At 44.8% G+C, this 23,827-nt stretch overlaps 1 protein-coding gene across 1 annotated transcript; it reads right to left on the reverse strand.

The window, feature by feature from the left end:
• Smim13 (small integral membrane protein 13) lies at nucleotides 1-22,601 on the reverse strand. Its single transcript, XM_052726963.1, has 2 exons — nucleotides 22,115-22,601; nucleotides 1-3,913 (listed from the first exon to the last, which is right to left on the reverse strand). Exons 1-2 carry the CDS (start codon nucleotides 22,188-22,190, stop codon nucleotides 3,726-3,728), a joined length of 264 nt encoding a protein of 87 aa, XP_052582923.1. The 5' UTR covers nucleotides 22,191-22,601; the 3' UTR covers nucleotides 1-3,725.
• Nucleotides 22,602-23,827: the final 1,226 nt, after the last annotated feature.

A 23,827-nucleotide genomic window follows, 5' to 3' on the forward strand; every position in this document is an offset into this window, starting at 1 on the left:
TTATTTTCATTTTCATTTATTCTGTGCAAGAAGCTTTAGATATCCTAAGACAGGAACATCACTCATTTGCATATCCCTCATCTGTAGTTTACATCTTGTTATATAAAGGTACTATTAACACACACAGTTCTAATTCCTTACAACGTATTTGTCAAGCAGCAGGATGACAATGCATCACAGCACAGGACAGAAGTGCTCCTGTGAGAAACCACAGCAGCAGCATTTGGTGAATGGTTATGCATAGAACTGGCATGGAGGTTAATGCTAGACAGTCCTCAACAAGGAGTGTGTGCTGAAAAATGGAGATGCAGCTTCTACTAATACAGGGTAAAAATGTAACTTGTTACAAGTTTCAAACTCTGGGACACTTTAACAGCAGACAATACAAGGTGCTTTAATTCTAAACTCTATAACCCAACGCCATCCTACAGTTGCCTGAGCTTTTCTGGGCTCTGAGGACCACTCATTGGCTTTAAGAAGTCAACTTCAAATATAAAAGCACTTAGTTTACCAGTCAAGATCAGCAATTACACTGGTTACCAGTCACAGTCAGACACCTTCTGAGGAAAATTGACTTTAAAACAGATTGCACTGTGGACTCAGTAACTTCAAACATTGTTCCTCTTAACATGAAACATGTACTACTTCCCATCATGTTTTAGATGTCGGCACATGCACACTCTAAACTTTTAGCAAAATACCATTTGGAAATGGTTCTTAAGTCTAAACAAAGCGGCCAACATGTCCATGAAATGGCTGTCAAGTACCTACTCCACTGTGAGAAGCCATTCAGTTCAAAAGCTATCTTCAGGAGTGGGTTTAACGCCTCAGCTAACTGATACAAATCTTTAGTGTTTTGGCATTTAAATCTGAGCCATGCCACCATATGGGCACACACACACATTCCTTCAGAGGCAAACTACAGATTTGGGAAGGGCTGGCTGCAAAGGAACTGCAACAATCTGCCTGAGTCCTCAAGTTTCTAATCAACTCCCAAAGAGATGATGTCATCAGGCAAGACTCTAGTATTTGTATGTTGTGTCTTTAAACTTTGAAGTTGAGCACACCCCTTGCACGGAGAACCTGAGAATACAGGTGTGACAGTTGTAACAGCTACAAAAGCACTCAAGACAGGAAACGGACAGAAAGCCACAGCACACAGGAATCCTGGAGGGGCAACGGTTTCGCCTCTCTCTCCTGGTGGGGAAAATGAGATCCATGAAACCAATTTTACACAAAGGACTGTGCCTTATGACTCTTCATACTGGCATCCAAAATGTCTTTGCATTCTTAAGTTAAAACACACAAGTATAAGCTGTTATACCATAAGGTATTATTTCTCCAGCCAAGCACAGTTTTTATTAAAGTTTTATAGGATATGCTGGAAACATAAATACCAATAAATAATGCCCTGTATGTATCTTTACAGAGATTAGATTGGGCCTGGTTCTAGGTTGGGGGGGGGGAGTGATTACATCAGCCACCATTCTTTAATACTGACACAACAGAGCGCTCACCTGCAGCTTCAAGTTTTTCCTATTGCTATAGAAACCTTAGATACCCACTGTAAAACATAAGCAAAAAACAAAACTGGAGCTCACAACATTAGATTATAAAAAAACCTAATGTAAACAACCTCCCGGTACCAAGATGCCTTGTGGCATATCTTGACCCATTTAGTGATATTTAGTTAATATAAGAAATATTAAAAATCAATGCTAGAAACAATGTCACTGCTCTTTATGCCTCCTGGTCACATCATGCCCAAGAAGAAGACAGAACCATGGCACCCAACTCTCAGCTGGTAGGCATCTTCCCGAGAAAATGTCTAAATGAAGGCTGGCCTCCGTAACTTTTCTTCCGGTGTGCCCAAAGGGCTATGGTGTGTGCCCAAAGGGCTATGGTGTCTACAAACAGTTCTTTAGGGACTCAACTTGGGGTAGTGCCAGTAGACAATGAAAAGACAAAATCTGCCAGGATGAAGAATGAGGTATCAAACAAGATTAAACACAGCCATGAATGACAAGAACCAGGAAGGTAACATGGCTTTGCAGTTCATTTGCAGTATAGAGCAGACACTAGAAGGTTCATGAATTCATCTCTCTTCTCTAGTAAACAGTCCAAAGTTCAGTTAAAACAAACATGGACTCCTGGCAAGAGGAATTTTATACAGGTAAGCACTTTTTTCAACCACTACTCTTTCAAGCCCTAGTACTCTTTGAGGTCTGAAGTATTTTCTCCACAACACAAGCCCAGAACATAAGGTCCCCATATAAAGGGGGACCAATCTCTCTCCCTAAAGGAGAAGACGGTTCTTAGATTCCTAACTACAACTCTAAAACCCCCAACAGGCTTACCCCAGAAGTATTTCATAGAAAATAATTGTTAACACTGTAAGACTTATAATTAAGTTCTCCAATAAATAATTGCTATCTTGAAAAGTAAATTTACAAATTATCACTTTTACTTAATCTAGGTGACCATCAATTGTTAAGATGCACCATATGTATCTCTAAGAAAAAAAACACTGCCCATTAAGCTATGGCATATGCCTTGTATCACAGAAAAATGTTTTATTTTGTATTTATTCGTGTTCTAAAATATTTTTATCACATAAATCTTATGCCTATGTAAAGAATGTGTGAAATAAACTGGTTAAGTTATAACTATAACTTCACATTCCAAGTCCCCTTCTTCCAAACCATTTTTCAAATTAGTCATAGGGATCTGCATATTTTCCCAAACATGTCAAGAGTACTGGCAATTCGGCATTTCCTGAAGGGGTGCTTACCACTGCCTTCCGTCTAACACCAGCAGGCAGCTTTGGAGAAAACGTTTGAGGTCTTAATGGCAGTCCTCTCCATGAAGTAGCCACACCAGTCTCTCCTTGCTTTGACTTCTGATATATCATTTCTGAGGATTTTGGCAATTTCTCCTGCCTTCGACTGCAATTGCTTGGCGGGAAGAAGACAGGCAACTGTTTTGCAAGTGCCCCACTGACAAAATGAGGCATAGCTTCGTCAACTTGTGGGTATCTTCCTTTCTTCAGTCCTGTAAAGCATTTTGTTGTTTCTTTGCAAGGGAATACAGAATTGTGATCATTTCTCCAGCAGCAAATGTTGGCATCATTCCCATCAAACATGTTTCACTGCTGTCTGCATGGTTTTCTGCATACACAACAACCTTCCGTTTCAATGCCGATTCATAGTACTTTTGAAGATATTTTAAAAATGCCATTTAAACCCGATATATTTGATACCAACAATATCCACATCAGCTGAGGTAATGACATTGTAACAAGCTGCAAATTCACACATGCATGAGCTGGAATAATGACAAGACCATCACCTGGTTGACAGTAATGAGATGCTCCCCAATTTATGACAAGTCAAAGTGTCAAGAAAAGGGTACATTTTATGACTAATAACATGTTTTTTCAAGCCTAAAATGTTTACAGATTTACACCAGTGCAAAAAAAAATAAGCCAAAGAGTAAGTATGTTAATTAGACCCAGTTAAGCAAAATATCCAAGATGAAATCTGTAATGGTCCAATTTGATTTAAATTCCCTTTATTTCTATATGGCTTACATGTAAATCTTTTTTGAACTGGATATAAATCCAATTACAAATGTTCCTCAGTCACTTAGTAACTTTCAAAGCTAGGTCACTAAAGACAGAGGCTCATAACTGCCTTAGACCATATTCTAGTATGGCAGGTGTCTGGTCAGTGGCCTTCATCAGTGGGCGCCCTCCTCTGACGAGCAGATCTGATCCTGTGTGGTGAAGCTGAAGGGTCCTCTTCTGTTTCAGACCCTGAAGGCTCATGATCTCCTTCCTGGGATCCTGTGTCTCCCACCAGTTCCCGTAGAAACTTGAATTTAGATAAAAAGAGATGCCATACAAAATACCAACCTAAAGAAAGACAAAAACATTGAGACAGATTATTAACACCGTTTTCACTCAGAACACTACAGTAAACAGAAAGGTCTATTACAAGCAATATGTATACTACAGTGTGCATTCATACAACAAGTACAATGCACTTACGATGTGTGAGGCATGAGGAAGAGATTCTAGAATCATACGGGAGGACAAGTTTCTGCTTTCATGGAATTTCAAACCCAGCATTAGCATTATGCACGGTATGGTGGCATATATACACTTGGAGGACTGAGGCAGGTGGACGACAAGTTTAAGGCTGGGTTATATGGTAAGATGCCAGGTGAAGCCCGCCCGCACACGCGGCACCATGTCTGCTGCCATTGTTCCCCTCATGCTGTTTACTCAATGAGGCCAGTGGGCCAGGCATTTTCTGGTGACATGCACTTCAGGAAAACAAAGCCGGTGTTAAACTAGGCCATGATAATGGCCGCCACCTAGGGGCAGTGTTTAATTTGTCTTGTTCCCTACAGTCACTAAAAAGGAGCCCAACACTCATTCCTTAGAGCAAAAAGACTAACCTGGGAGACTTCCTCCATTTCTTGGGTTTTGTCATCTCTTAAGACTGACTACTGCACGTTAACCAAACCCTGAATATGTCAACTATGTGCATAAATGGCCCAGCTCTGCCAAATAACATTTTATGAAATTTCAAATTAACATGCTCTGCTTTCACCCAAAATTCTCTGCTAAACAGATGGATCAATTAGAGGGAAGACCACAGGGTAGGGAACCACTCCTGACCTAAGGCTCACAAAGCTGCACTTGCTGCATCTTGAGGGCTGGGAGAAGAGCCACCGAGAGGGCTGAGGTTCCTGTCACTTAGTAAGCGTTCCTTAAACTGCTGACATGAACTCAAATGCTAACAGATCAGGGAAAACTGAGGTAACTTTTAGTTTTTTCAAATTATATTTTTACAGCATACAACTTAATGACTTCTGGAGTATTCATAAGGTTGTATAATCAACACTCCTGAACTCTTCTGGGGCATGTGCACCAACTCTAAGAGAATCCTCCAGAGCCATTCTTGGCTAGGGAAAGATCTCTGCTGACAGAGAGCCTATCTAGTTATATAAAGTCCTGGGTTCAATCCCCAGCACCGCGTAAAGCCAGCCGTGGTGTGGTGTGGTGTTACACACCTGTGATCTCAACACTTGGAAGTGAAAGGAAGCAGAGGGATAAGAAATTGAAGGTTATCCTTGACTATATAGTGAGCCTCAGGTAGCCTGGGCTACACGAGACTTTTTGTCTTTTAAAATAAAAAGGAATCCTGGTACTCTGTAAGAATCTCCCGACATCGCTGGAGGTGATGACTCACACCTTTAATCCCAGCATTCTAGAAGCAGAGACAGGTGGATCTCTGTGTGCTCAAGGCCAGCCTGGTCTACACAGGCCAGTCTAGGCTACACAGTGAAAAAAAAAATTTATAAAACAAAAAGTTGAAGATGACACCAGTTGCCAAAGGCTTTGGATATAAGGACTCTCTTCCTCCTGAATGGCACTGCCAGTAACAACAACAGCAAGGTAAAAATGATCCAGTGTCCGTCAACATTCAGAAGGTCGCATCTGGCACAGCAAACAGCAGTCACTAATGTGCATCACATCACTATGGATTTACCACTATGAACACGCTACACAAATGGAGTCAGGAGCTGGCATTTGGGTCTGGCTTCATTTATAAAATCTCTCCAAGGCCCAGACTTGTTGGTAGCTGCACTATGTACATCCCACCAGCAACATGTAGGTCCAATTTCTCCACATTGTGTATGAAAGACTGGCAGTAAGAAGTGACAGTCAACCCACTAAGTATGAAATGGCACAGTACAGTGGATGGTGGCTTAGATTTTCATTGGTCTATATAACTAATAATCTGTTTCCATTTTAATTTTTTAACTATTAGTCAATTTTTTTGTTTTGCTTTTGAAAAAAATGTCTATCCAATTATGCTTAGTTTAAAGCTCGTGTTTTTCTTGTTTTGTTTTGTTTTTGAGCTGTAAGCTCTTATGTGTTCTAGACAGTAGATACTTTCTCCCCATTTCATCCAGTGTCTTTTTACTATTTTTGGAATGAGTTTTGAAGAACACTGTTTAGCTCTGAAGAGACCCAGTAAATCACTTTAACTTGGCTGCCTGGGCTGTTGCTGTCACATCGAGAAAACGACTGGGTGATTCAAGATTGTTAAGATTTACACTTGTCAGTCTTCTAAGAGTTCTACACATTTTAACACATAGATAAGTCTTTGGCCTGTTGTTAATTTTGACAAGAGAGATGGCTCCACATTCATTCATTAGCATATGAATATCAAGTTATCCCAGATCATTTATTGAAAGGACTACTCTCTTGGAAACTTGGTCAAGACCCAGTCAGAAATGGCAACTTTCTTCTGGACTTTTAATTCACCATATACCAATCTTACGCTGACACACACTATCTGAACTACAGGCTTTGCATTACATTTTGAAGCCATGAAGTGTATGTCCACCAACTTTGTTTTTTCCCAAGATTGTTTTGACTACGTAGGTCCCTTGCATTTCTAGGTGAATCTCGGTCAGCTCGTCAGTGCGCTGAGTCTGCATGTCAAAGTGGGGCCTGCATTGATTCTGTAATGCTATTCTAGTCAACTAAAATTTCCCACAATGAGCACACATGGTTATATGTGCATACACATGTATGTGCATGTGTGTATGGAGGCCAAAGGTCAATGCCAATGTCTTTCTCTATTGCTCTGGAATTACAGATGTGCACCACCACTCCTGGCTTTGTACGTGGTGCTGGGAATCTTAACTCAGAAGTTGTGAACATAAATGTAAATTTACTGTCAGTAAATTATAATAATTCTGTTCAAAAAAGATGAATGGTATTTACATCCTTAAGACCAAATATTCTCTAAAGAATGAGGGAAGAGATGGGTAGCAAGATGTCTCTGGCTGAAAAGCACTAACTATCCCTCAAAGACAGTGTGGTTCCCTTTGGGAAGACAGATGTCTACAGAAGTATGGCAGCAGTCGTCAGAGACCGGGGATAGGAGAACACGCTCTTAGATCAGACTCTCTTCCCCTCAATTTGAACACAATTGAGATTCATTCATGCAGGGGGTGGCGGTGGGGGGTTCAATCGAAGGTAGAATTCAGAAGGCTATGGTTGCTGCACCCCTACTCACCATTTCCCAAAGTGGCCTGTTAAACCACTCACACTTCTGCCCCAAATCTAGACAAACTCACAACATGCCTATACGGCCCTACAGGGGTTGGAGAGGGATTGAGTGAAGGCTAGTGGGAAGCTGCTCAAAACACACATACAATTTTTGTTTGCTTGTTTTTTGAGACAACGTCTCACTTTGTAGGCCAGGCTGGTCTGGAACTTTAAGTGTAGTCCAGGTTGGCCTTACACTTGAGACAATTCTGATGTGCAAGCCTCCCAAGTGAGATTACAGACACACTATCACAACCAACTCACAGACAAATCTGCTAGTTAAAGTCTAACTAAAGAGCTGGACTTGGTGGCGCCTATTATCATGCTTGAGAGGTGAGATAGAAGAAGAATCCTGACTTCCAGGCTAGCCTGGGCTATAGCAAGATCCTGCATCAACCCAATGAAACCAAAACCTTCCCTGATTCCTTTAAAAGGTTAACACACATTACCTTGAGAGAATGTTTATACTGTAAGAGGCTCCAACTGATAGAGCCGAACAACTATTTGGTGTGGAGGCAGAGGAGGGTGGCAGGCAGTTTCCCTTTGACGTTCAAGTTCACTGTAAACATAGGGCACAGTCAAAACAACCCAATGTAATGACCCTACTTACAGACACTGCAGCAGTTCCTAAATGGTATCACTCAAAGTGACCACTCATCAAATCTGCTAGGGAGTTCTCAGAAACCAGATTCTCGAGGGCTCATCCCACAAACCCCAAATCAACCTAGGAGCTGTGCTTATTCATTTTTTATTTGTTTTTTTTTTTTTTTTTTTTTTTTTTTTGTGACAGGGTCTCATTATGTAGCTCTGTCTTGGAACTCATTGTGTAGACCAAGCTGCACTCCAACTCAGAGATCCACCTGCCTCTACCCGCAGTGGGCTGGGATTAAAGGCGTGTATCACCATGCCTGGCTGTGATTAGTCGTTCTGAAGCTCCATAGATGAGTGTACATTCAAGTTTGGAAAACCCAGAAATGAATGTCAAAGAGTGGATCAGTCGAATCCGAATGGCCAAGGGAGAGGAGAAAGGGAGACTCCTGGCTGAATGCCCACAGGGAAAATGAGGACCAGTTGATCAGAAACTGCCTCCAAAGACTCCATTTCCAAAGGCCACATTAGTATTTATTAATGAGACACGATGATTACAGAAGGAAGATGTTCTGGCTAGTTTTACGTCAACTTGACACAAACTAGAGGTATTTAGGAAGAGGGAACCTCAACTGAGAAAATGCCCCTACCAGAGTGGCCTGCAGGCAAGCCTGTGGTACATTTTCTTGATTGATAATTGATATGGGAGGGCCCCACTCACTGTAGGTAATGCCACCCTTGAGCTGGGAGTCCTGGGTTCTAGAAGGCAGGCTGAGCAAGCCATGGAGAGCAAGCCAGTGAGTAGCACCCTTCCACGGCCTTTGCATCAGCTCCTGCCTCCAGGTCTCTGCCTTGACTTCCCCAGATGATGACTACAAGGTATAAGCAGAAATAAACCCTTTCCTCCCCGAGTTGCTTTTGGTCATGGTGTTTTACTACAGTAATAGAAACCTCAACTAAGACAGAAGACTATAACAAAGAAACTGCCCAGAAGTGGAGGTCATAACTCACTATACAGCATGTGTAAGGTCCTAGTTTCAATACCCACCACCTCAATTAAAAATGTTTCCCAAGTATCACCAATGAGTTGGGTGGTGTCACAGGAAGTTCATGGATGAAATAACTGATATAATGGTCAGAGTTGTTTAAATGTCCCCTCCAAAACTCATGTGAATATGTACTTAAGATCTTAATATAAAGAAGCGATTAAGAAATACGAAGAAATGAGTTAGTGTCAGCACAAAACAAATAAGTATCGCAAGGACAAATTGTCTCTCCCTGCACTTGCCCTTCCACACAATAATGCCACAGCAAAGGCCCTCACTAGGCATTAGTATCACAGTCCTCCACAACTATGCACCCACTAAACTACTATCATTTGTGATTTACCTAGTGTGTGGAACTCTGTTGTAACAGCAGAAAACAGATTCGTCTTTTTACCTAATTCTGACCAGCTGCCTAAGCACGCCCTAGTTAGAGTTGTACTGAGCCTGCTCCATAGAACTGTTTTTATATAACAACTATGTCCGGAGCTCACTCTCCTGTGCACTCGGCATGTGAGAAAACACAAGTGCAACGAAGCCTCACCCTTGACATTTTACTAGAGAGACAAACACACCAGATGGGCCAGGGCTGTGCATGAGGAATGTGAGTTACCAAACAAGAGCCACACAGACACAAAGGACAGCATCACCAGATCAGATTCACAACTTCACCTTCGCCTAAGAGGAGACCGGCCTGATTTGGACTTGGAGCTCTGGGATACCTTCTCCTGGGTGTGTGCGTGTTACTGGGGGAACAGGAGGATGGAAGAAGAAACTCATTACAACCTAGATGACCTTTTCCTGGGAAGTATTTACCTCCTTAGACCCTGCAGCATATGGGCTAGCTCACCAGATCCCTCCCACAGAACAAACTTCTTGCTTACTCTTGTTCTATGGACGAGTCTTGCACCATGTCCTGGGATTTAGAAAGAAAAACAGGAAGGAGAGAAAGGGAAGGAGAAGGGGGGCAGGGGAAAAAGGGGGAATTATATTTGTGTATAATCAAACACTAAGGCTGCATGTTAAAAGGAGTTCTTCACGGCTTTTTAAAAGGTAGGTCTGGGTCTTGTTCCATCCTTAGACTGAGAAGCACTGTAAGTCAGAAGAGCTGGCTGGCAACAGAGGCCCTGGGTTCTGGGACAATAAAAGGTGACTCACTTGTGTGTGCCAGTAATTAAGCATTAGTACAAAGGTGAATGTTATAAAACACACCGTATGGGATTTCTACAGATACACATGCCAGAAAAATTCACCGTCAGTAGTAGTTTTCAATCACACAGTGAATTTACATTCAACATTTCACTTAATCCTCACAATCTCTCTGAATTAGTTAAGGCCGCCAACCATTACTCCCATTCCTATATAAAGACTCAATGATTAACAGGGGATTTTTGTTTATTTTTTTTTTTAGGTTAGAGACCAATTTGTTAAGAATCTGAGAGAAAAATAACACAGGGCAGGCAAGCTGTCAGTCTCAGCAACCGCTGAGAGGAAGGAGACAGAAAAAGAGGAAGAAAGTCATGCCGTGGGGCAGGGGCCAAGAAAGCAGGTTCAGCAGGGGAGACCAGCAGGCAGCTGCACTGGGGGAGCTGGAGACACAGACTACTCAGAGTGTGAGCAAGTGTGCTTAAGATCTGGGCCAGTACGTGGATAGGAAGGGGAAAGGAAAAGTTACTTTGAGCCAGAACTCAAAAAAGTGAGGTCAGGGGATCCTGCAGAGGAGAGGGAGGAAGGATTGTAGGAGCCGGAGAGGTCAAGGACACCACAAGAAAACGGCCCACAGAATCAACTAACCAGGGCCCACAGGGGCTCACAGAGATTGAGCCGACGCTCAGGGAGCCTGTCTGGGTCCGACCTATGTTCTCTGCATGTATGTTACGGTTGTGGAGCTTGCAGTTCCTGCAGGACTACTCGCGGTGGGGGCGGGGTCTGTCTCAGACTCTTTCGCCTGCTTTTAGGACCCTTTTCCTCCTACTGGGTTGCCTCATCCAGCCTTACTATGAGGGGACGTGCCTAGTTTTATTATAACTCGATATGCCATGTGGTTGATATCCCTGGGAGGCCTGCCCCTTTCTGAATAGAGAGGAGGAGGAGGAGGAGATCTGGGGGAGAGGAGATGTGGGGAGGGAAGGATGGAGGGAAAATTTTTAAAAAAGAAAAAGAAAACTAAATAGGCTTTTACAAATAAAGATCTATAAGCAACTGCTCCCGCCCCCTTAAGATAGGTAGGGTCTTGCTATGGTAGTCCAGACTGGCCTCAAACTTAGGATGTCGAGACTCTCTTGCCTCAGCCTCCCAAATGCTGGGACTGCCACACTATCAAAGAGAGCCAGCTACTTAGGACAGAGCAATAAATTTAAGTATATCAAGTTATTGGGTTTCGCGGCAGAAGTACGACAAGGCACTCTTTCAGGGATGATCAGTACCCACTACAGTCAGATGTTCGTGACTGCCCAAATTCACACTGCGACGCAATCCCGCTGCGACTACACTGGAGGATGGCCCTCTGGGAGGTGATTAGGTCAGAAGGTACAATCCTCGTGAAAGACTCAGGCATGGCCACTAATGCCTGTCTCAACTAGTGCATCCTGCATTCTGTACATCTCGGGTCCATTTGACGGACAGGATTGTTCAATATCTTTGTAAAAAGGCACCAGCAGGTGGGGCTGGATTCTATAGTTAGTACATTATCCAGTAGGAATCTTCAATTAAGGCTGGCCTAAAATAGTCAGTTGATAAACCATTTTAAATCATTACATTTGTCTGGTGTGATGGTGCATGCCTCTACTCCCAGCACTCAGGAAGCAGGTGGATCTCTGAGTTCAATGTCCACCTGGTCTACACAGGGAGTTCCAGGCCAGCCAGGGCTATATAGGGAGACCCTATTTCAAAAAACCTAACCAACCAACCAAAATCCTTAAATTCTTGTACAGTTTTGTGAGGGAATGTAGGGCCAGAAAGATGGAAACTGGATGCTTGGTTGTGAGTGTCTAGTCTGCCGATGCGTTATGCTTTAGGGAAGACCAGGAGCCTGAGGAAACTCCGTATTTCACTTCCTTAAGAAACGTGCATCCCATGGAGAGGAATAATCCCTAGTAATGCCTTCTCAATATTGGCTTGACACTGAAACTTTACCTTTGTTGCTGTTGTTGTTGGCATTAACATTTTCTGTTAATTATTCTTAAGGCTGACTAAAATCATAAGTTAAAATCAATTACTTGTCAAATTTTTAACAAACCCTTTGAAGAAGCCACCACTTTCGGGTGACTCTAGAACCTTGGATTCTTACCCAGTCAGGCCGAAACCCACTTGTCAACAGGGAAGTCAAAGAGCCCGCCCACTCTGAACGTCCAGCCTCTCACTGGACACTCCCCGAACTCTCAGTATTTTCTATCTGGTTTGCTTCCAGAGCCTTTATCTGGGGCACTTTGCTGAGCCCCAACACCGTGAGGTGTGGTGCTGCCTGACTTAAATCTCTTTTCCTAAGACCAGAGTAAACGAAAACCATACTTATCTTTGAAAACCCACTTCCAAGCACTGATTAATTCATACTTCAGTGCTAGGCACATGGAGCCATTCCCAGACAGTTGGCTATCAGTGAACTTGTCTTTAGTAGAGGCTGGGAACGTTGTTCAAAGCAGTCACGGGTCTGCTGGAGTCCGTTCCATGCACTCTAACCTTGGCTTTGCCAGAAACGGCAGGAGCCTGGCTCTGCAAATCAGTAAGCTCAGGCTGGAGCAGGGGACACAGCCTTGAAATTTATGAAGGGAGACAACCCCTCTCCTCGTACAGGCCCACACTCTGACCTCCTAGGAACTGTGTGGATGTAAGTTCTAAACCAGTCCTAAAGCTTCAAAGCTCACGTGTTCTTCACTGACAGAAGAGAGAAGTACCACCGCTGTGGCCCAGTCACACGACAATCACAAAGCCACTGGCATTCCCAGCTCTACTACTGTCTCCTTAGCTAAAACTGTCATCAAGACAACATAAACCTCCTAACTGGCTTCTTTCCTCCCAGGCTGTAGCTCTAAGAGCCTGGAGAATCTTGACGTTTCCATACAACCTCTTAGCTGCCACTCTGTCCCGAAATCTTGACGCCCCCTGTACTCACTATCCCTCATCCCAGCTAACGAGTCAAAGGCTGAGAACTGGCTCATTTAGTCATTCTTACTCAAATACTGTCAGTGCCTCCTAGGGTCCAAACACTATCATGCTGCAATGTGTACATTCAACGACAATGAGATCTAGGAAGAGCGGAGGAAGGCGGAGGACAGGCATGCGCAAGGGAAGCTGTTTATCTCCCTGACAAGTACGACAATAAAGGTGTCCATCAGATGGAGAAGCTGCACAAGCCAGGTCTGAATGCAGTGAAATGGTCCTTATACTCACTGTTCCAGAGTGTGGACAACCCAAGCTCCATGCCTCCCTGCCCCCTCTAGAGGTCAGGGTGTGGGGCTCAAACTCCCGCTCTCCAATCAGATGCTTGGTGTTTCCTGTGACCAGTCTTCATCGTAAAATAATCTACAGCCCCAGAGATACTTCATGGGTATAAACCCTGGTTGTGACAGGTTCTGATATCACGGCTCTCCTATCACATAGGCTAGTCTAAGGGAAGTGCAGTTTCAGGGATTTGTGCCAAATCTATTTGTCATGATAGCACAGAGAAACTCACGAAGTCTTGGGGGAATGGGGGAGGAGTTAGAAAGGAGAGTGATAAAAGAATAAACATCCAAGTCACCCTGATGAACTTCATCTGAGAGTAAAGTGTACCAACATTAATCAAACTGTTCAGACATCGGAAGTGTCTCTTTTGTTTTGTTTTGTTTTTCAAGACAAGGTTTCCCTGTGTAGTTTTGGTGCCTGTCCTGAATCTTGCTCTGTAGACCAGGCTGGCCTCAAACTCAGAGATCTGCCTGCCTCTGCCTCCCGAGTGCTGGGATTAAAGGCATGAGCCACCACCGCCCAGCTTCTGAAGTGTTTCTGAATGAGTAAGCTGCAGTCCCCACCACCGCCCAGCTTCTGAAGTGTTTCTGAATGAGTAAGCTGCAGTCCCCACCACCGCCCAGCTTCTGAAGTGTTTCTGAATGAGTAAGCTGCAGTCCCCACCACCGCCCGGCTTCTGAAGTGTTTCTGAATGAGTAAGCTGCAGTCCCCTTCCAGCTTGTAGCTTAAAGACAAAACCAGAGTGTGGTTATCTTTATACCTCAGAAGACATGTCAAATATTTAGGTGAATAAGTATGACACCTGGCCCAGTGACCAGGAAATAAGGAAGACAAACTCATCCAGCAGGGTTTATAGGAACCAGAAGAGTGTGTTTTAGGTGAAGATTCAGAGCCAGGTGAGGCTGTCAGATAACCAGTGGTTTATATAATGAAGACTCTGCCAGAATGCCGGCCCAAGCTGTTGATCCTAGCCTGCTGGAGGCAGAGGCAGGTGAGAATCTGAGAATTCCAGGTCAGCCAGGTACACAGTAAGACCCTGTCAAAAACAAACAAACAAACAAACAATAAACCAACTTTCCAGGTTGATAGATACACCAAAACATTTCTGGTTTAGTAAGGACAGTCATTCAGGGAGAGGAGCTCCAACAGTAACTCACAGAACAAGGGAAATCCTTGTTTTTTTTTTTTACAGACTTTTAAAGGGGGGGGGGGGGGGGGAGTCTGAGTTTTGCAGCCTAGTGAAGGTACAAGATATAACAAGGCATCCTTTCTCTACAGGGGCTATGCTCTAACAACCAGAAGGGGAAGCCTCGACTACTAGTTACCTACAGTCTGGAGGACCAAGGCCTGAGGATACAGGTGGTGCTTTGTTAATTCTGGATACCATGACCACCCTCCCCAGCAAGTGTACCCAAGAATCTAGGAAGTATATTTCACTCAGTAAGAGTTACCCATTTGAGGCAATCCTGGTTTATACCATACTTGACCATTATTACTGGATTGTCCTTCATTCTTCAGATGAGGGCCTACTATGTAGGTGCCAGGCCTAGAGATGAGGGCCTACTATGTACGTGCCAGGCCTTACCCTAGGGTCTAGAGACGCTGACCCAGCAAGTGAAGTCACTGACATCACAGTGTTAAGTAATAGACTGCACTGTTTCAACTGACCTCCTGACAAACCGGGCTGAAAATCACAGTCATTCTTGCTAAAGCTGTACGTCCTAAAGCCGAAACTATTTCCTTGACCTTTCTCAAGAGATCAGGATTAAAGAGATGCCAAGAAATCAGTTTTAGATAACAGCCCAGTCTCTAACAGGCCACTAGTTATAACAGGCATGAAAATCAAGTTCTGCCTTAATCCTTAGATTCCCCCCACACACACACACACACATACACGTGCGCGCACACACACTCGCACACACACTCCTACCTACCCCGTGAGTAATCTCTATCACCCAGTTGTTTTCCAGGTGTTCTGTCATCTCCACCTCACAAGGCAATAAGCAACCTGCTGTTTGTACTTCCTGTCTAGAAAATTCACCATCTTCTGCTAAAACTATTGCTAACACCCACTCTGTAGAATAAAAAGAAAGTCCATTACCCCCCCCCCCACACACACACACACACACCCCACCTTGTTGTGCTAGGAATACTGCTGAACTACACACCTCCAGCCCTCTGCTGAGTCTAAGGGAGCTGCCCAACTCAATGTTTCTGTGGGACAAGTCAGTCAGGAAGCTCCACCATGCCCATGCTTAGATACTGAAAGATACCAGCAGAACCCAAGTGTCAAGTCACTGGACTGGAATTCCCCTAAGCAGCCTCCAGGAGGAGTCTCTGGAGGTGTGAGCGAGCTGCTCAGGCGGAGATGCAAAGGGAGACAAGAATCACGTGAGACACCTTGAGGTGGAGCTTCTGGACTGAGTGTTTCTGAGTAAGAACCCAGGGTCACAGGCTCCCGAGGTTGTTAAGTAGATCACTCCCAGCCTATCAAGCAAGGCTGAGTTCTCCACTGCAGGTGCCTAAAGCCACTCTTAATAAATGATCAGTTCCTTTAAAAATCTGATAAGAAAAAAATGTCTAAGGAGTGGAGAGATAAGGAAGCTTAACCAGCTAGCAGGTGTGAACTAAAACCAACAACTGTTCCCTGGACTGGACTGTGGATCAGACCCTGACTTAAACCCCAGCAGCCATCTCAGGCAACCCACCCTACTTCTCCTTACAGACAAGTATCTGGTCCAAAACTTAGGCTCTTTGTGATGCCCACCTGTACTGCTTGGACCGACCTAAAAGAGTTGAAGACAGGGAGCCTCTCTCAGCTCTCAGATCCAGCTGCCACGGATCCCCTGCAGAGCCTGGCCCAGGATGTGGGCCTTTTAGGCTACCTTCTGTACCAGCTCACTAACCCTTTCCATTTCAGAGAAGCTCTACTCTTACTTCTGGTTTAATAGCACTAAAAACCTAACGGTAAAGAGGGGTATACCAGTCAGATGCAAAATACAATCAAGAACCAGAGGAAAGGGCAGAGGAAAGAAAAAGCAACTGGCAAGTAGAAGTAAGAATTCCTCTCTGGGAGAACAAAACAAAACCAAACCAAATGTGGATACTCTCCATGTTAACAACTGAGGGTGTGTGTAAACTAAAGACTACGTACATCATTACCAAATCACCACACATCGGTAAGCCCACAGCCAACAGAGAACCAACCCATGGGTGGTTTTTCTGTTGTTGTTGTTGTTGCTTTCTTGTTTTGTTTTTGAGACAGGGTTTCTCTGTGTAGCCCTGGCTGTCCTGGAACTCCCTTTGTAGACCAGGCTGACCTTGAACTCAAGAGATCCACCTGACTCTGCTGGGCAAGTGCTGGTATTAAAAGTGTGCGCCTCCACACCACCACGTAAAAGCCTATTGTTTCATTTTAATTACCTCATCCTTGAATAGGAACGTATCAACACCTCTCTAGATGTCCAAGAAAAGAGTCCAGGATGAAAGCCTGGGTTCAATGCCCAGGGAAGAAGGGGAGAGGAAGAAGAAGTAGTAGAAGAGGAGACAAGTCCAAAGGAAATAGGGAGAAAATAAAGACAATGCAGGAAAAATAAAAAAACAAAACCCACTTATTTCAAAGCAGCATAGGAAATTATCAGTAATCTAGAAGAAAATACTCCCAGAAACGAAGGGGTGTTCTCAATTTCATATATCGAGAAAAACAAACCAAGTCAAAATGAACCAAGGTGCATGCTGACGTTCAGTACACCAGTGATGAAAAGGCTATCCAAAAAGGCATCTGGAGACAGGAGCCAAGGCAAGGCACACACTGGACTTCTCAAAATTAGCCCTGGGAGCGGAAAAAACAGGCTCATTTTTAAAAGTCTAGATTAAAAACAATTTGCAACCTCCAATCTACTCAGAATATTGATCAAATCTCAGGGCTGAAAAATCAGAAGACTTAAGCATGCAGCGCAAAATATTCTTTTTCATGCACCTTTTCTTCGAAAGCATAGCTCGCTCCTACAAACAAAGACTATGTGAGAAAGACAGTGACTGAGATCCAGGACAGGGCGGCAGAGAAAGCGCAGCTCATATGAGAATGGCAGCTGCTGAGAAGAAGGGGGCTCTGGGACGGTGGGAACAAGCAATGGACTGAACATACGGGAGATATTTCTCGTGACTGTAGATTCTGGAGGCTGGAGGGGAGAACAAACAACAATAGGTGCATACAGAGAACAAAACACGGGGGGCTAGGGACGGAGCTCACTGTTAGATCCCTCGCCTGGCATGTACAGGAACCTGGGTTCCATCCACAGCATTGGAAACAGAAAACAGTGGGTAAACTTGAAAGGCAATCGCTAATCAATCAGTGAAGCTATGAGTGGCCAGATAACACTGTTGGTCCAGCAAGGGATATTTACAGTCCAAATAAAACCCTGAGGATTAATCTGGCCAAAATTTGTTATAAATGGTAAGCCAAGAAAACTACCTCAGCTACTAAACATCTCAATTACAGAATCAGGTGCAGCAATGAAAGTTACCAAAACATGAGAACTTGTCTCTAGGGGGAAAAGTTTTGGAAATGATTATCAGCCACTATGGAAGGAAAACACCAAGGTATATGAAAGCCCAAAGTGCTTCTTCTCAGGGAGAAACCTCAATCATACAGAAGAGGACTAACTACTAAGTGAACACCCATTCAGTAAGATGGAAACCATTTATTACCGACCTTGACACAAGACAGTTTCAGTGAACGGTACAGGCAGAAAACATTTTAGAACAAATGAAAAATGAAAAAGCAGAAACAACCATTGTGGTGATAGGGTACATTGTGTACCCTAATAAAATTTGTCTGAAGATCAGAGAAGCAAAGGAATAAGCCACAGACACCTCTTACCTCTAGAACTCCTCAGCCTAAACAAGCCTCTAGCTCAGCCGGGCGGTGGTGGCGCACGCCTTTAATCCCAGCACTTGGGAGGCAGAGCCAGGCGGATCTCTGTGAGTTCGAGGCCAGCCTGGGCTACCAAGTGAGTCCCAGGAAAGGCGCAAAGCTACACAGAGAAACCCTGTCTCAAAAAACAAAAAACAAAAAACAAAAAACAAAAAAAAAAAAAAAGCCTCTAGCTCCTGTTTCCTCACGCCTCATATACCTTTTCCTGCCCAGCCATCACTTCCTGGGATTGAAGGCGTGTGTGCTTCCCAAGCAAAGGCATGAGATCTCAAGTGCTGGGATTAAAGGTGTGTGACTCCCAAGTATTGGGATTAAAGGTGTGTGCCACCACTGCCTGGCTGTTTCTCTCCTAGACTGAGTCACTCTCATGTAGTCCAGGGTGGCTTTGAACTCACAGAGATCCAGACACATCTCTGCCTCCCAAGTGCTAGGATTAAAGGTGTGTGCCACCACTGTATGACATCTATGTTTAATCTAGTGGCTTGTTCTGTTCTCTGATCTTCGGGCAAATTTTATTAGGGTACACAATATATCACCACAAACCCATATATATATATAGAAGGAAAACCTCCCTAGGAACCCGGAATTTGAAAATCACAATTCACGGAGTGAAATAGCTTGTCAGTGTTCTCCAGCAAACTCAATTTTGATTCCTTAGGGCTAACCTGGTGACAGATTTTGATCCAGTGTCTGGTGGGCACTAAACAGAAAGGTGGCTGAATTGATGAAATCAGAAAACAGGAAACTCAGCCCAAAGGGCAGAGGCTGGTAATTTGAACTCTCTGTTCTGTTAAGAAAAAAAGAAAAGAAAAAAGAAAAGAAAAGAAAAGTGCTGGTAAGAAAGAAAAATAGTGTTTATACATTTTTTTTTCTTGAAAATTTTGAAAACATTACCCAGGTTCTCAAAAGAGCCAATGGCCATCCAAAAGGTAATGCGGTGATTTTCTGTTGTGCTCTAACAAATAAAGCTTGTCTGGAGATCAGAGTGCCAAGCTAACTACTAGTTAACTATAGAAGCCAGGCAGTGGTGGCACACACCTTTAATCCCAGCACTAGGGAGGAGGAAACAGGAAGTGATGTGGCTGGACAGAGAGGACTGTAAGGTGGGAGGAGACAGGAGCTCACCCCCTTCTCGGCTGAGGAGTTGGCGAACTAAGAGGTGACTGTGGCTGCTCCCTTGTCTTTCTGATCTTTCAGCATTTACCCCTGTATCTGGCTCCAGGTTTTTATTAAAACCAATTAGGATTTGTGCTACAGGTAAGAATTATTTTAAGGCCATACGTCTAAACTACTTAGCAAATTCCTACCATTCAGCAAGTGCTGGAGACATGGTACGTGTTACAGACTGAACTGTGTCCCTTCCCCTGTCAAATTCACACGTCCTAATTCCCAATGTGACTCTGTCTGGAAAGTCACTAAGGTCATAAGGGCCAGGGCCCAGATCCAATGACTGGTATCAGGTACATACAGTGAGAAGACCCTGGGAAAGGACCAGGAGAAGATGGCCATCTCCACACCAAGAAGAGATGCTCATAAAGCCCTTGGAGCCACCAGGACTGTGAGAGAGAAATTTCTGTGGGGTAGGTGAGCCAGTCTGTGGTATTCTGAAATGTAGCCCCAGCAAACTAACATAGCACCCAAATCCCCAAGTCTGGTCTGCCCCCTCCCCTCTATTCTTCAACCTTCAGCCACATTCTAGTCAAAACAAAAGGCTGCCTTACCCTATCATTAGTTTCCGAACAATGAACAGTTTGGACTCCTTTATAAAGCAATTAGTTTTCAAGTATCTCACCTTACCTCTCGCCCATTGGGTTTCCTGAGACTAATGACAAGGCCTGTTAGGGAAATGAGAAGAGCTGGCAGTAGTGTGCAATGGTGGGACACGCCTTTAATCGCAGCACTTGGGAGGCAGAGGCAGGCGATCTCCTGCCAGTCTGGTCCACACAGCGAGGTCCAGGATGGCTACACAAAGGAACCCTAACTCAAAGGAAAAAAAAAGGAAAAGAAAGAAAGAAAAAATAAAAGCAGCTGGATGGCCACTGAACGTTGAGAAAACAATCAGGAATAAAAATGTCTCAGAGCGCTGGGCGGTGGTGGTGCACGCCTTTAATCCCAGCATGGGAGGCAGAGCCAGGCTGATCTCTGCCGAGTTTGAGGCCAGCCTGGGATACAGAGTGAGTTCCAGGAAAGGTGCAAAGCTACACAGAGAAACTCAGTCTCAAAAAACAATAAATAAATAAATAAATAAATAAATGTCTCAGAGCAAGCTGGGCAAGTGTTCTATACAAGATGTAGCATGGTTTGTATGTCACTCATGTTCTCATTCCAAGGAGAAAGGGTAACATATGCCTTCATCCTTCATTCATCCAACTAATGCTCAAGGATTTGTTTTTTTCTTATTCCAAGAATCCTGAGCTTGCCAGAAGCCTGGAGTTCATCCCTAGCATGGAATAAACTGGATGTAGCACTCTGTGGATCAGCAACTCACCGTCATCCTCCACCACACAGCAAGTTCAGTGCCAATCTAGTTTACCAGAGGCCCCCATCTCAGAGGGGGGGAAAAAACCTAAACATTAACAATTAATGAAATTACCTGTTCACACATCAGAAAATTGAGAGAAATTATTTCATTGTTTTACAACATGAGAAAAGAAATACTGGGCCAGGTGTGGTAGTGCACACCTTTAATCCTAGCACTTGGGAGGCTGAGGCAGTCGGATCTCTGAGTTCTAGACCAGCCTGGTCTACATGGTGAACTCCAGGCCAACCAAGGCTACATAGTGAGACCCTGTTTTTAAAAAAAATAAAAAAAGGAAGAAGAAAAGAAAACAGACTTTTAGCCGAGCGGTGGTCCCAGCACTTGGGAGGCAGAGGCAGGCGGATCTCTGTGAGTTGGAGGCCAGCCTGGGCTACAGAGTGAGTTCCAGGAAAGGCGCAAAGCAACACAGAGAAACCCTGTCTTGAAAAGCAAAAAAAAAAAAAAAAACAAAAAAACAGAGTTTTAGCTCTAGTGTCACTAGAAATAGCCCAAAATTTTAGGGTTGGGGATCAGCTCAATAGCTCAGCATGTGCTTACCATATGTGCGGTCCTTGCTTTAATCAGCATCATTGACAAAAAATTAATATATATATAGGTATCTAAATACACGTGCATACATATCTTTTCCAAGTACAGCCACTGACTGAGCCTTAACTGTGTAATAATAAGCTCTATGGTATTTATAAAATTTTAACCAAATACTCCATCACATCAAACCCATACTTTGGTCTTGTAAATAGCAGTGTTCACTGGCAACTATTTGAAATACTTTCCAGATTCTCACAATTGTTTGGCCTCTTTGCTAAGACCTGTGGTTATCAGCTACTGTGCATAACGAATCAAGAGGGATCGAAAACATGCCTTGAGAACAGTTTAACGTCCTTTCATTCTGAGAAGGAAAATACACACAGCAAACCAAACAGCACCATTACAGCAGAACCAAGAATTAGGTTACCGGACCCTGTATGTTTATTGCAATGTTTTTAGGCTCTGCCCAGTATCACATCTGCTCGGAATTTGGTTAAAGCCTGAACTCGAAGTAAACAAACAACTTCACGTGCGCTGGAAACCCAAGCATGCTCCAACACATGGTTTTTATGAAGGTGGTGATCTCTCACCAGGCTCAGAACCTCCAAATAATCACTTCTCCTTTGATTACAGACCACGGAGAAAATCTGCGTAGACTGTGGCATTAATGGCAACCAAGGACAAACCTGTCCGGGAAGCAGGGACGCGCTTCTACCTAGAGTCAGGATGCCAGTCCTGAATGCTGAGCTTTCCTCCGTGATGCCCCAGTGATCTGCCCTGGGCAGGAGGCATGGCTCCTCTTAGCTCGATCTTGGGAGGCCAGGTGACCACCGAGAGAGAGCTCCAAGACACTGGTCCACGCATGCTTTCTCGACCCCCATCCCCACGGCGCGGCCCCCACTCACCGCACACCATCAGCAGCAGGACGATCAGCAGCGTGGCCACGAACACCAGCAGGGTCAGCCCCACGTTGTGCCACATCTTGAGAGCTGGAGGGTGGACGCGGGCTCAGCGGCGGGCGGCCGAGCGGCTGGGCGGCATGGGTGGCGGGCGCCCGAGGGCAGCGCCCCCAGGGGGCGGGACTGGGCGGTGCGGGGGCGGACCGCCGCGGCGGGGCCGGCCCGCAGACCTGCCCCCCGAGCCGGGGCGACCGAGTCTCCGGAGGAGCGGGCCGCGAGGCGCCACTACCGCCTCCTCGCTCCGGGGAGCCGGGGCCACGGCGTGCAGAGGCCGGCGGCGAACGGACGCGCTGCCATGGCGGACACCGAAGGGGAAAGCGTGAGCCGGGGGTGGCGCGGCGGCCGCAAGGCCCTGGCGGCGGCTCGCGCGAGGTCCCCACGGCCCTCGGAGACGCCCGAAGTCAACCACTCCCCGAGGCCGCCGCAGCTGCTCCTCCGCTGCTCCCCGCCCCCTCCGCCGCGGCAGCTCATCACCAAGCACCCTCTCCGCAGCGACTCCGCCGCTGCGCGGGGCCTGCTGGGAAATGGAGTGCCAAGCTCCGTACCGGCTGCCGGTCTCTGCCCGACAAGGAACTACAACTCCCAGGACTCAGCACTGCTCAGGGTTTTGCCTTGCTCTCCTTTTTCTGTCCCCTGTGCCTTTGGTGTTCTGGAGCCACCACCTCTGAAGACTGCTGGCTGGTGTTCTTAAAAAGCCTGTGCGATGGGCTGTCTCCCTTACTAGGCTATGTCAAGGCGCCAGTGACATTTCAGCCATTAATCCAAATACAAAATGGTTTTTAATGAGCGAGAGGGAAAGGAGAAGGCGGATGCCTGAAAAACTGGTTGCACTTGAACCCAATCTATTGCCGCCGGCGAATGCTGGATACTTGGGAGGAAATAAGTCCCCCGACTGACAGATGTCAGAATCTGAAAAGCCTTTTCCCCTCCCCCCAGCAACAGATGTGTTTTCACAGATACTGTACTTCAGAAGTAACTGGTGAGTGACTTAGGGACATCTGTGCCCTTAATTCACCTACCTGCTTAGCAAGTTTTGTTCAACTGTTTCCGTGAATTCAAGCGACTTATGACCCAAAACTGAAGTTTTGCCACATTTGCATGAACTAACTTCTGAGAAGCAAGGTACAATCTTAAGCACTTTCCTTCACTTGAAGTTTAAACTCATTAGTTCTGCCACATCCATCAATGCAAACGGTGCCCCACAAAAAAGGGGGATCAGCGCTTTCTTGAGAATTCAGGGCTTGCAAGTTCCCCTGTAACTCTGTTGCTCCCCGCAAGACTTTTCCACAAATTCCTGTTCCCCGTCTTCATGTCTCCACACACACATAAATCTAAGAAATCTCTTGATTTAATAAATATACCCTAGCCATTCCCAGATAACCTGTTGTGTAAGGTGCATTCCAACTAAGAAGCAACACTGTCAATAAATGCATATAAAAATACATTTAGGCACTAGCTGCTTTGCACAAGATTTAATATACAGTTCCTGTGAAGGAAGTGAGCTTAACTCAATAAATTTAGAAATCAACTTATTCATTTTTAGTGGGTGATCCAATTCACTTGCATAACACAGCACATTTGATTACAATCTGGTTGAAAGGAACATATTTGAATAGATCTACTTCAAAAGAAATCAGAAAGAATTCAAGGTTTTTACCT

This window comes from Peromyscus californicus, unplaced genomic scaffold, assembly GCF_007827085.1.
Source record: "Peromyscus californicus insignis strain IS unplaced genomic scaffold, ASM782708v3 Scaffold_8__1_contigs__length_139910024, whole genome shotgun sequence".
Lineage (NCBI taxonomy): Eukaryota > Metazoa > Chordata > Mammalia > Rodentia > Cricetidae > Peromyscus > Peromyscus californicus.